The sequence below is a fragment of the Urocitellus parryii genome, chromosome 6 (genome assembly GCF_045843805.1).
Source record: "Urocitellus parryii isolate mUroPar1 chromosome 6, mUroPar1.hap1, whole genome shotgun sequence".
Taxonomy (NCBI): Eukaryota; Metazoa; Chordata; class Mammalia; order Rodentia; family Sciuridae; genus Urocitellus; species Urocitellus parryii.
The window spans coordinates 88,221,704-88,233,225 of record NC_135536.1 but is presented as its reverse complement, the minus strand read 5'-3'; the positions used below and the strand labels follow the sequence as shown (position 1 = coordinate 88,233,225).

General features: G+C 46.3%; 2 protein-coding genes across 3 annotated transcripts in view; one reads left to right on the top strand and one right to left on the bottom strand.

Annotated features, from left to right (window-relative positions):
* Nucleotides 1-965: 965 nt before the first annotated feature.
* Zfyve19 (zinc finger FYVE-type containing 19) lies at nucleotides 966-7,359 on the bottom strand. Of its 2 annotated transcripts, none has more exons than XM_026391433.2 (11): nucleotides 7,125-7,359; nucleotides 5,955-6,076; nucleotides 5,734-5,784; nucleotides 4,971-5,089; nucleotides 4,727-4,872; nucleotides 4,267-4,375; nucleotides 2,601-2,810; nucleotides 2,073-2,152; nucleotides 1,688-1,786; nucleotides 1,472-1,599; nucleotides 966-1,393 (listed from the first exon to the last, which is right to left on the bottom strand). In XM_026391433.2, exons 1-11 carry the CDS (start codon nucleotides 7,176-7,178, stop codon nucleotides 1,315-1,317), a joined length of 1,197 nt encoding a protein of 398 aa, XP_026247218.2. In that variant the 5' UTR covers nucleotides 7,179-7,359; the 3' UTR covers nucleotides 966-1,314. The 2 variants fall into 2 exon arrangements, with proteins under 2 accessions (XP_026247218.2, XP_026247228.2); XM_026391443.2 differs by lacking the exon at nucleotides 7,125-7,359 and adding an exon at nucleotides 6,973-7,018.
* Nucleotides 7,360-7,481: 122 nt separating this feature from the next.
* The window catches only part of Dnajc17 (DnaJ heat shock protein family (Hsp40) member C17), a 35,721-nt gene continuing 31,680 nt past the window's right edge, over nucleotides 7,482-11,522 (top strand). The window contains exon 1 of the mRNA XM_026391459.2: nucleotides 7,482-7,617. Coding sequence (XP_026247244.1) covers nucleotides 7,540-7,617 — 78 coding nt within the window. The 5' untranslated portion in view covers nucleotides 7,482-7,539. The remainder of the gene's footprint in view (nucleotides 7,618-11,522) is intronic.

Below are 11,522 nucleotides of genomic sequence, written 5' to 3'. Positions count from 1 at the left end.
TGTTGTGTCTGCCAAAAAACTAAAAAATAAATATAAACAAACAAACAAACAAACAAAAAACAAAGACCAATATCCTAAGTCATTAGGCTGTACCTACATACTTGATCCATCCATCCATCCTCCAAATGGGTCTTAAAAACTCAAAGAAAGTCAACAGCTTTGCTTTGGTGAAATCACAATCTAATAAAGCCTGGAGGCCAAGCTGAGGGCAGATGGCTAAGACACATAGTGTCCTGGCATTACAAGGGAGCTCAAATGTCAAAGATTAATTTTGAATCTAGAGAGGAGGTAACAGGAAAACTTAGCTGGATCTGGGGGTATCAGAGAAAGCTCACCCCACTTCTACTCACAGCTGATGGGGGAGGCTTCAGGTGAGGGTCTTTTTTTGAGTTGATTCTAGTTGGGGGCAGGAAGAGAAAAAGTAGAGGCTATGCAGAACATAAAGAACATAGGTTGAGAGGCCAGGGGCAACTCAGAAGTCATTAGAAAACAGATACTGGGTCTGAATGGCAGGCAGGTTGGGACAGGAGCCCTGGGAGGTGGGGTCCTTTGTAAGTAAGGCAGGTATGTATGCATTGTTCCTCCATGCACTGTTTGAGTACTGAGAGAGACTGAGAAATTCAATACAGAGGGGCCTGAAAGTTCTGCCTAGAGCAGGAAACACAGTTTGGTTGAATGAATTTTCATGCTTTCTTCATGAGGCCACCAGGATGGGTGGGACTGTTCCTGCTGGGAGAAGATTACAGGATAGCTCATTTTTTTTTCTTTCCTTCCACAGAACTGTTCTTATAGTCTGCTCTGCTCTTGTCATCTCTCACAGGGCCTGGGCTCAGGGTCAACTAGGTTCTAGAGATAAGAGATGCTGAGGGTGGGGTAGCTCAGTGGCAGAGCATGTACTTAGCATGGGCAAAGACTAAGTTCAATCCTCAGCATTGCTAGAAAGAGAGATATGGGTAGATGCTGAGCCCAGTGAATACATATACTTTATTAGATCTACTATGTGCCAGGTAGGGGAATGGGCCCTGGAGCCAGGCTACAGGACTCACCCTTAGATTCAGTTTGGTCTTTCTAGAACATCATGCCTCTTACTTCTAGTCCAGGCTTCTTGGAGGAGGGACCCTACTTTTTCCCTTTGGCTTTTCCACTCATTGTTTCAAATGGAATCTTTCCTCTTTCCAGGGGACACTGAGGCTCAGGAAGGGGTGTATCCATCATCAGTAGACTTGATTTGCTGTCTCATTGATGTCCTCAGGGCATCACTGCCAGCCTGCAGGATGTCTATAGGACCACCTTTCCAGGAGGGTCGGGGTTTCCTCAGTACTGTCTGCCAGTATATGGGGGACGGTAGGCTGATGTCTGGTGTTCTTTAAGCTCAAAGGCATCATGGCCCTCCCTGTGGAGCAAAGGGATGAAGATTAGGGATTGTAGGCAACCCTTGAGCCCTTCCACAGAACATTCTACCTGTACCCACCGGAAGCACCGGGCACAGTAGAGGTCTCCATCACAGCCCGCACATCGCAGGGTGGCATCCTCATTGCAGATGCAGCACCAGGGAAGTTCTTCTTCCTTAGCCTCTGGCCTGGGAGCCATGACTTGGGCCTTCAGGGACCAAAGAGGAATACAGGAAGTAAGATACATGATAGAAGCAATCAGCCAGGTAGGAAGGAAGGCTATGGGCTTTTCTCACCTTAGGCTCTGTTCTGCAGGGTGGGGCCTGGGGTCGGGAAGCTGGCTCCACAGGGATGTTAAAGCCACTTGCCTCATCCAAGGCAGCTTCTTCAGTGAGCTGTGAACAGGTGAAAGGATACTACTCCCTGCTCCAGGCCCTTCTCCCAGTATTTCTGTGCTGTAGCCTTGGCTTCTCAACTCTTCTTTCTTTACTTCTTGCCTATGGCTGCTGATTCCCCATCTCAGGGGGCCAAGGGGCAAATCTGGGTCACAGGGACACAAGGACCCCAACTTGAACAAGAGCTGCAGAATGGCTACCCCAGAATGGAGGCCAGGTGAATGGGGCCAAGCAGCAATGAGGCAGAAACAGGACAGGGGTGGCTGGATGGGTAAGCCAGGCCTACCTGCTGCATGACTCTCTGGATGGCTGTCTCCTCATCCTCCTCATCATCACTGTCTGGGAGGTGGAGGTCCTGAAGGGTCACTTGAATGAGGGAGAGATGGAAATGGGAGGAAGAGTGAGGGTGAGAGATTTCACCTAAACCACTGTCCTCTTCTGGAAATGGTTTATTTCCCAGGGTTTGTTCCAGAGCTGAGGAGCCTCATTAGCTACCCTGTTCAGAACTTGTCCCTCCCTGTCCCAACCCTACAAGGCTGGACCATTAATGAAGCAGCCTTAAGGAGCAGGGCAGGAAAAGAAACCTCAGCACCTGAAAGGACTGAAGGTCCCCCTACCTCCTGATGGCTGCCACTGATTCCTCATCTACTGCTTTGCCCCAATTCATTCCTCATGGCTCTGGGCAAGGCTCAACAGATCTCTGGGCATAGGGACCTCTAGCACCTGACTTAGCCCTGGGAAGGAGAGCTTGGCCTGAGTGCAGGGGAAGGCTGTGATCAACAGACACTAGTGAGCAGCTGACTCCAGCCTTTACCTTTGTCAGGGTCCTGTCCCCGCAGCACAGCCAGTCGCTTGGCAAGGGCCAGGATCCGTTCCTGCCTTGTGTTCTCCTCCCGTAGCTCAACTGCTGCCTCAGCCAGCAGCCTGGTCTTCTCCTTCTCCAGGGACCAGCTGGCCTGCCCCTGGGAATTAGTGTGCTGGCTTCCTGTGCCACCCTGGTTGAGGTCATTCTGGAGAGAGGCAGCTGAAAGAAGTAATGGAGTCAGGGAAGAAGAGGCATTCTAAGATTTCTCCCCCATAAGTCACTGAGCCCATTTCTCAACTTTTTAAAAACTATACATTATCAGCTTTGTGCTCAGCCCTAGCACATGTGACTTATCTTACAAATAAGATTAGTATTTCCTCCAATTTTTCAAATGTTAAAAATTAGCAATCTTGGACATATTTTTTCAACCACATCCATCCCCACTCCACTGATATGTATGGGCTGGATGTCCCATGGTTTCAGAATCACTGCCCTAAAGGATTAGGATATGAGGAGGCTAAAGTTCAGCCAGTTTCTGCCATTCAGGGCTGGAATTAGACTTCCCTGGGAGCAGCACAAAGAAGGCACGACTGAAGCTGAGATTTTATATATCACTGGGTAGGAAGAACTTTACCAGAGTGGGTGTGGCTCTGACATGATCACCTTTAGCCTAGAGTTTCAGAGCAAGAGGTTTGAAACCAGACAGCTTTGGGTACAAGGCCCATCCCTGCCACTTAAGAGCTATGTGGCCTTGGTCAAGTTCCTTAAGCTCACCATGCCTGAGTTTCCTCATTTATATATGGGCAATAATAGTATATACCTCAAAATTATTGAGGTTGGTCCATGAAATTGTGTCTGTAAGCAAGGTTTCTCAGTCTTAGTTCTATTGACACATTGGACCAGATAATTCTTTGTTGTGGTAGAGAGGCTAACCTATGCATTGCAGGATGTGGCTTATGGCATCCTGGGCTTCTACCCACCAGATGCCAATAATATCCCCCAAGTTGTGATAACCAAAAAGTCTTTAGACATTTTCAAAAGTACCCTGGAGGGTAAAATCATCCATGGTTGAGAACTACTTCTCTGAAGCTTTCAGAAAACACTGTCCAAAAGAATTTTCTATGATGAAGGAAACAGTGTATATTATGTCCCTTATCTATCCCGTAAGGTAGTAGCCATGAGCTCATGTGGGTATTGAACACTTGAAATACGGCTGGTAACACTAAGCAAATGAACTTTAAATTATATTTAATTTTGAATAGCCTCTTCTTTCATATCATCATCATTACACTCACTACACTCAATGAACACTTATATTATGAGCCAGGTACGGTCCCAAGAACTATTGAATTATCTCATTTGCTCCTCCTGACTTCCCTGTAAGGTAGGTTTTTACCATACATACCTCCATTTTACATATGATGAGAGTGAGATTTAGGTCAAATAACTTGCCCAAGATCACACAATTAGTATGTGGTAGAAATGGGGATCACTGTCTGATTCTAAAGCCCATGCACTTAAACACTAGGCCTACACTAGCTCCCTTTGGAGTAAATACTCAATAAATGATAGTTCTTATGATGTTAGTCATTCTTTACTTTATATTCATCTCCAGAGAGTGGATAGCAGAGCCTCTCCCATTTGGGGGAAGAGATGGGGCATGTAGAGGGGTTACCTGGACCTTCTTGTTCCCAGCTCTCATCAATAGCCACCTCAGCTGCCAGCTGTGTTAGCAGATCTTGTGTCTGCTGATCCTGTGTCCTGGTGTCTGCTGTCAGATGTTCCTGCCCAGAGGAGGGAACCTCAGTGGGGAGTGGGAGTAAGGTAAAAGCCACATAAAGCCTAGAAGTATCCTGGGTCAGGGGTGGATGCTGAGGAGTTCTCAAAGACCAGGCAAAGGTTTGTCTTAATCAAGTAGGTCTGGCAGTCCCCAACAGGACTGTGTCCACTTTTTTCTGACCCACTCAATCTTGCTGCTTGTCCCTTGTTCCTTGGCCTGGCAGCAGGCCTGAGGCTCAGGAGGTAGGGGTGGGAGGCTTTACCAATTCCTGTAAAGTATATGATCATACATGTATCTGAGCTTCTTCTGGATCCTTTCCCTAGGAATCCCTTCCCTCCCAAGCCTTAGCACTCACCAGTCTATGGGTGTGAGAAGGCAGAACCCTGCCCTGAAGGGCAGCAAGCCGAGTCTCCATCTCCTGGACAGAAGGGATAGAACCCTGGGTTTCATCCTTCAGTGCAGCCAGCCGTGCCTCTATCTCTGCCTGTGAGGGTATTGACTCTGCAATTGGCATAGGGGGAGCCAGGTAAGGGCCAGAGGAACCTCAATCTCAGAATCTCTAGACTGTCCTTTTGGCTACCCTGTCTGCCTCCACTCACTTGGCTTGTTCTCCTGACGGAGTCGTGCTAGGCGCTCAGCAATGACTTGGTCTTGTTGGGTCAGTGCCTGGCTCCTGGAAGTGCTGGGCTTTTGCTTGGTTTCCAAGGCTGCCACACGTCTAGCACGATAAGAGATAGAGGTGCTTGAAGGCAGAAGTGAGGACTGAAGGCACCCATTCACTGATTCCCATTCAAATTATTTCTAGGCATCTAGGGAGTCCTGCAGTAGGAAATTTTCTATGGCTCTTGCTGCTGTCACCCTGCAGCCTAGACCTGCTTACCAAATAGAGGGTCTGGTTGAGAGGGCAAGTTCTGCCAAGTGCTCGAAATGGGGAGATGGTGATAAGCTACTTTCTGAGCTCAAGAGGGTGTCCAGGGCTGGGCATGGCGGCACTAGCCAGGTGTGGTGGTGCATGCCTGTTATCCCAGCAGCTTGGGAACTGAGACTGGAGGATTGAGAGTTCAAAGCCAGCCTAAGCGACTTAGTGAGGTAGTTCGCAACTCAGTGAGACCCTATTTCTAAATAAAATATAAAAAAGGGCCAAGGATGTGGCTCAGTGATTAAGCACCCCTGGGTTTTATCCTCAGTACCAAAAAAAAAAAAAAAAATTAAAAAAAAAAAGTTTCAGGAGGGTATCCAGAAGCCTTCAAAGTGGGGATTCTCCTGACCCTGTACTTACTTGAACTAGAGACTAGGAGAAGAGTACTACCTATGCTCCCTTGTCTTTTCCCTGTCCTCATTATTTTTTCCTTTAATACTTACTTTTTATAGTTCTGGGGTGGTGACCACTTGGAGACATTGGCAGGAGAACCTCTGTAGAGAAGAAATCTGGTATCAGAAGTCCTGCCATCCCAGTCAGTGTCCCCACCTCCACCCCAAACACTTCCTGGGCTGACCTCTGGCTATATAGCACAAGGTTGCAAGGGCTGTCCAGATGCTCACTGCTGTACTTGGTGGAGCCCTTATCCATACTAGCTTCTTACCTGGTCAGGATCTCGTGGCACTGCTTGCACACTTTCTCTTGGGTGTTACCAGTCCGAGGTACCACTGCACTGAAGCTGAGGCAGCCAGAACAGAAGGCCCGGCCACAATTCTTACAGCCATACTACAAGAAATATGAAGCAGGAGGATCCACCTGTTATCTACCCCTATGGGCTCCTCCCTGGTACTCTGAGTATACAGAGAGAGGACAGAGAGGTTGTGACCAGATATTAGGAGGAGGAAAAGGATTGAGGTCCCTAGGGCTTAGGGAGACTGGGACAGAGAGTAAAGCAATTCCTTGGTTTCCGGTCTCTTATTCAAATCACATAAAGCTTCAAACAAAATTCCCATGCTTTCAACCACCTTCAACTGCATGCCATGGGGAGGGGTGTAGAAGGCAAACCCTGTGTTTCAGGTCACTGACTCTTTAACAAAGGAGAATCAGACAGTGCAGGGCTCATGCCTTCTCTGCTCTGGAATAGATAGAGGGAGGTTTAGCTCAGGATGGGATGATAACAATGCCCTCCATTTATTAAGTACTTACTGTGTGCCAGGCAGTAAGCTCAGTACTTAACAAAAGTTACATGATTTGCCCAAACCAAGGTCACCCCATGATAAAACAGCAGAGCTCAAATTTGAACAGACTCTAAAATCCAGGATTCTAAAATGTCCTGCCTCCCTGCATGCCATTAAATTATCACATCCGGTTCAGGCACAGAAAAGCAGTATTTTACCATGATAACCTGGTAGGTCTGTGTTGAGGACAAGAGGGCCTTTGACATGGTGCCCTGGGACGATAGGGGAGTGTGATCATCTAACTCAAGAAACAAGGGTAACGGCAGGCTGCTGTATGGGGAAGGTTTCAAAGCAGAGAGAATAATGAACAGGGCAACTGTCCTAAGGTATTAAAACCGCGCGGGGGAGGAACGGAGTGGGAAGGCAACAGTTGGATGTTACACTTATGTTACAGAAAAGTGTAATTTCAAAAAATGACGTTAACAAGCTTTGGGGTGCTCTCACCTTCAGCACCTCACTGGAACCTCGCATCAACCCCGAAAGCGAGGGAGCGCTGGAAAGAACCCACAACACGGAATCTTTGGACCGTAAGTCTCATGCTTTTCCCTTAGCTTCGCGCCCTCCCTAACCCAGTAGCCCTCTGGGAGAAGACTCGCCTCCTTCTTGAAGAGGGTGAACTTGACAGCACAGCCATAGCACCTACTCTCCATCGCGGCTCCAGGCGGTGCAGAAAACGGAGGATTGAAGTCAAGCCTTTCAGGACCAAGCCCCTAAGAAGCTCACCCACCCACGTCCTGCCCTACACGCCCACTTGCGCGATCCCGCCTCGGCCTTGGGTTGGGGGAATCCAGACTCACCGCCTGCGCCCGAGCGCGGCACAGGCGGGAGCGGGGGCTGCCGGGAGCCGTAGTTCATTTACGGCTGCGCGGTCCCTCAGAGTCAGTCAAGCCTGACCCGGAACACGACGATTCCCAGGGGGCTAAGCGGCACTAGGCCTGCTCGGAGCCCGCGGTCCCTGCACATGCTTGGGCTCTTGGGAATTGTAGTACGAGCACCGTCAAGGCTGGAACCATGGCGGTGACCAAGGAACTATTACATATGGACTTGTACGCGTTGCTGGGCATTGAGGAGAAGGCGGCAGACAAAGAGGTGAGAATGGTGGCGAGGAAGGCTGATTCTGAGCGACCTGGCAGCCTTTACTGTCCTGGTTCCTTGGCTGGGGCCGGCACCTTCTCTTCAGGTTCGACCGGGCCCTGGGCGGAGAAGGAAGGAAGGCCCGGCGGCCTCAGAATGTAGGCTCCCACACCTTCCTGAACAATTTGAGGGCCTCACAAGTAAGGGGAGTTCTGGGGGCTGTTTGGGAGAGCCCCTGTATGGGAGAGTCCTGGATGAATCTGTGAGCGAAGCCGACCTCCTCTCTGCGCCTGCGCAGCCTCCGCCTTGGCTTCGGCTTCCGTCTTGTGCTGTCTTTCACTTCAGTGTTACCATTCTCAGCAAGTGATAGTGGCCCCTTAGCAAGAGAATCGGAAGGGTAAGGCAAGTGGCCCAGAGTTCCACCTACTTAGGCGTACATCAACGTGAGGGGTCGCAGGGAACGGGTTCGGTGATGCTCACCTATCTTCCCACCGACTCGGACGGTCGAGGCAGGAAGGACGGTTCGAGGCCAGCCTCAGCTATTTAGTGAGACCCTGTCTCAGAATAAAAAAAATAAAAGAGGCTGAATATGTAGCTCAGTGGTAAAGCACCCTTGGGTTCAATCCCCAGTACATTAAAAAGTAGAAGAAAAAAAAAACGATGGTGGATGGTGAGACACTGATCAATCTGGACAATGGTTTCTGCTATTTCCCCTAGGATCACGGTGGTAGTTGTAATAATATAGATAGAAAAGGCTGATAATTCATGGGATGAATATTATGCCCACCAATGCCCCTGTACTTCTGAGCTGCTCTGCTGAAGGTCTGAGTGAGCTTTCTAGAAGAGGGAGCTTTGGGGCAGAAAAATCGGGGAGACCCAGAAGGTTTTGAGAAGAGATACTGTCAACTTATACAGAATTTCCCCTGCAGCTGAAATCAAAAGTGACCACAGGGACATCTATAAAGCACCAAAAATATCTACTACATCTCTCTCATAAGTAATATTTCGGTATTAATAATGCCGGGCGTGGTGTCGCAGGCCTGTAATCCCAGCATTTTGGAAGGCTGAGGCAGGAGAATCGCCAAGTTCAAAGCCAGCCTCAGCAACTGAGTGAGGCCCTGTCTTAAAATAAAAAAAATGTGGGCTGGAATTGTGGCTCAGTGGTAGAGCGCTTGCCTAGCATGTGTGAAACACTGGGTTCAATTCTCAACACCCCATATAAATAAACAAAATAAAGTCCATTGACAATTTAAAAAGAATTTAATTTTTTTTAAAGGGTTGGTGATATGGCTCAGTGGTTAAGTGCCCCTGGGTTCAATCCCCAGTACCAATCAGTTAATCAATCAGTCAATAAAAAAGAATAAAGATAAACCATGAAAAGTAGGTTGCACACACTTAGAAAAGCCTTACCAATTATTTTCTTTCATAGCAGCCAGTTCTCCTTTCCAGTACATATTTCCCTTTGCACTTTGGATACATTGGCTAACTTCATGCTAATGGACATTTTTTGGTAGAAAGCAAGGGAGTCCTAGGCACTGGTGTTCCCTTCTCTTGGTTTAATACCCATCATATTCTCTAGGGGAACTTGGGAGAACCAAAGGATATTTAAAATATATATATGAGGAAAGCTTCCTAAAGTTGGTTCTTTGACCATTCAGCCTAGGAGGTGTCCCTTCCACCCCTGCCCCAGGACTGGAGATTGAACCCAGGGACATTCTACCACTGAGCTATATTCCCAACCATTCTGTTTTATTACTTATAATTTAAATTTTATTTATGTTTTTGGTTCTGTGGATTGAACCTGGGGATGATTTACCACTGAGTTACATCCCAGCCCTTTTAATTTTTTTTTCTTTTAATTTTGAGACCAGATCTTGTGAAGTTGCTTAGGGCCTTACTGAGTTGTTGAGGCTGGCCTCGAACTTGCAGTCCTTCTGCTTCAGTCTCCTGAGTTGGCTGGGATTATAGGTGTGTGGCACTGGGCCCAGTTTTTTTTTTTTTTTTTTTTAATATTTTCAGTTGTAGATGGATACAATACCTTTATTTATTTATTTATTTTTAATGTGGTGCTCAGGATTGAACCCAGTGCCTCATACATGCTAGGCAAGCACGCTATCACTTAGTCACAATGCCAGCCCTCTTGCCCAGCTTTTTTAAAAAAATTCCATATGTAAGTGAGATCATGCAGTATTTTCTTTTCAGGGTCTGGCTTACATCACTTAGCATAATATCCATGTCATCTTAAGTGACAGAATTTTCCTTCTAAGGTTGAATAATATTCCATTATGTGTACATATATATGAATATATTTTAAAAAATTTATTAGAGGGGCTGGGGTTGTGGCTCAGTGGTAGAGTGCTTGCCTAGCATGTGTGAGACACTGGGTTCGATTCCTAGCACCACATACAAATAAATAAAGGTCCATCAAAACCTAAAAAAAATATTTAAAAAAATTATTAGAGCTTTATAGTTATACATAGTAGTTGGGTTCATCCCAACCAACTTATATATGCATGGAATTTGATTTCAGTTCATGATCCCCTACTTTTCCTTCTGTTTTCCCTCCCCTCCTTGTTTTCCTGCCTCTATTAGACTTCCTTTCACTTGTCTATTTATTTATATTTGATTGGTTCTTTTTACTTATATAGAAAGGTGAAATTTTCTGTGGTATATTTATATATGCACATATGTGTTTTTTTAAGAATTCATTCTGTTTTGCCTCCCCTTTCCCATCCTTCCACTCTGCCTCTTGATCTTCCCTTTATGATATTCTGCCCTTCTCTCTTAGCTTATTTCATTTCATTTAGTATATTATTCTCCATTTCCATTCATTTACTGGCAAATGCTATAATTTCATTCCTCTTTATGGCTGCATAGAACTCCCTTGGGTGTGTGTGTGTGTGTGTGTGTGTGTGTGTGTGTGTGTGTGTGTATGTGTGTATAAACACAATTTCTTTATCCATTCATCTGTCAACGGACACTTTGGTTGGTTCTATGTCTTCACTGTTGTTAGTAATGCTGCAACGAACAAGCTAGGAACCTGAATCATGAGCCATTCTTTTTTTTTTTTTGATACTGGGTATTGAACACAGGCATGCTTTACTGCCGATCCACATCCCAATCCTTTTTTATTTTTAATTTGAGACAGGGTCTTGCTGTATTGCTGAGAGCCTTGCTAAATTGCTGAGGCTGGCCTCAAACTTACAATCTTCCTTTCTCAGCCTCCTGAGTTCCTGGGATTAAGGCATGTGCCACTGCCCTGGCTGTGAGTCATTCTTTCTTTCCTTTTTAAATAGTCTATTTGACTTTTTTTTTTTTTAATTCTAATCTATTGGGCCTGTCCAGTCTATTCTCACAGAAAATGAAATGATCTTGGTACTCCCTTAAACCCCTATTATTCTTTTTTTTTTTTTTTTTTTTTTTTTTTTTTGCAGTACTGGGGATCCAGTACAGGGCCTTGCACATGCAAATGCTTTTCCACTGAATTACATCTCTTGCTTCCCCATTGTACTTTTTTCTTTTCTAAATGGTGGGGAAGGGGAAACACACACACATACACACACACACACACACACACAGAGAAAAGAGGAAAGCGGGGGTGGGGTGGGGTCTGGAGGTCGATATGAAGTGAAGGGATTGGATGGCAGAGCCCCAGTTGAACTTTTAATAAAATAGAATTTCTTACCCTTTCATACATGTTTTTCCTTCTGCCAAGATTGTTCTTCCTGTCATGCATGCTTACTATGTGTATCCTTCAGTACTCAACTTAAAGGAACAACCTCAGAGAGGCTTTGCCTATTGCTAGCTTTCATAGCAGCTGGCTCGCCTCCTTTCCAGCATTTATATTACTTTGCATTCATGTATTGAGCTCTGTGATTATTTGCTTCATGCCTTACTCCCCTCTTTACTCCTACCTCTGT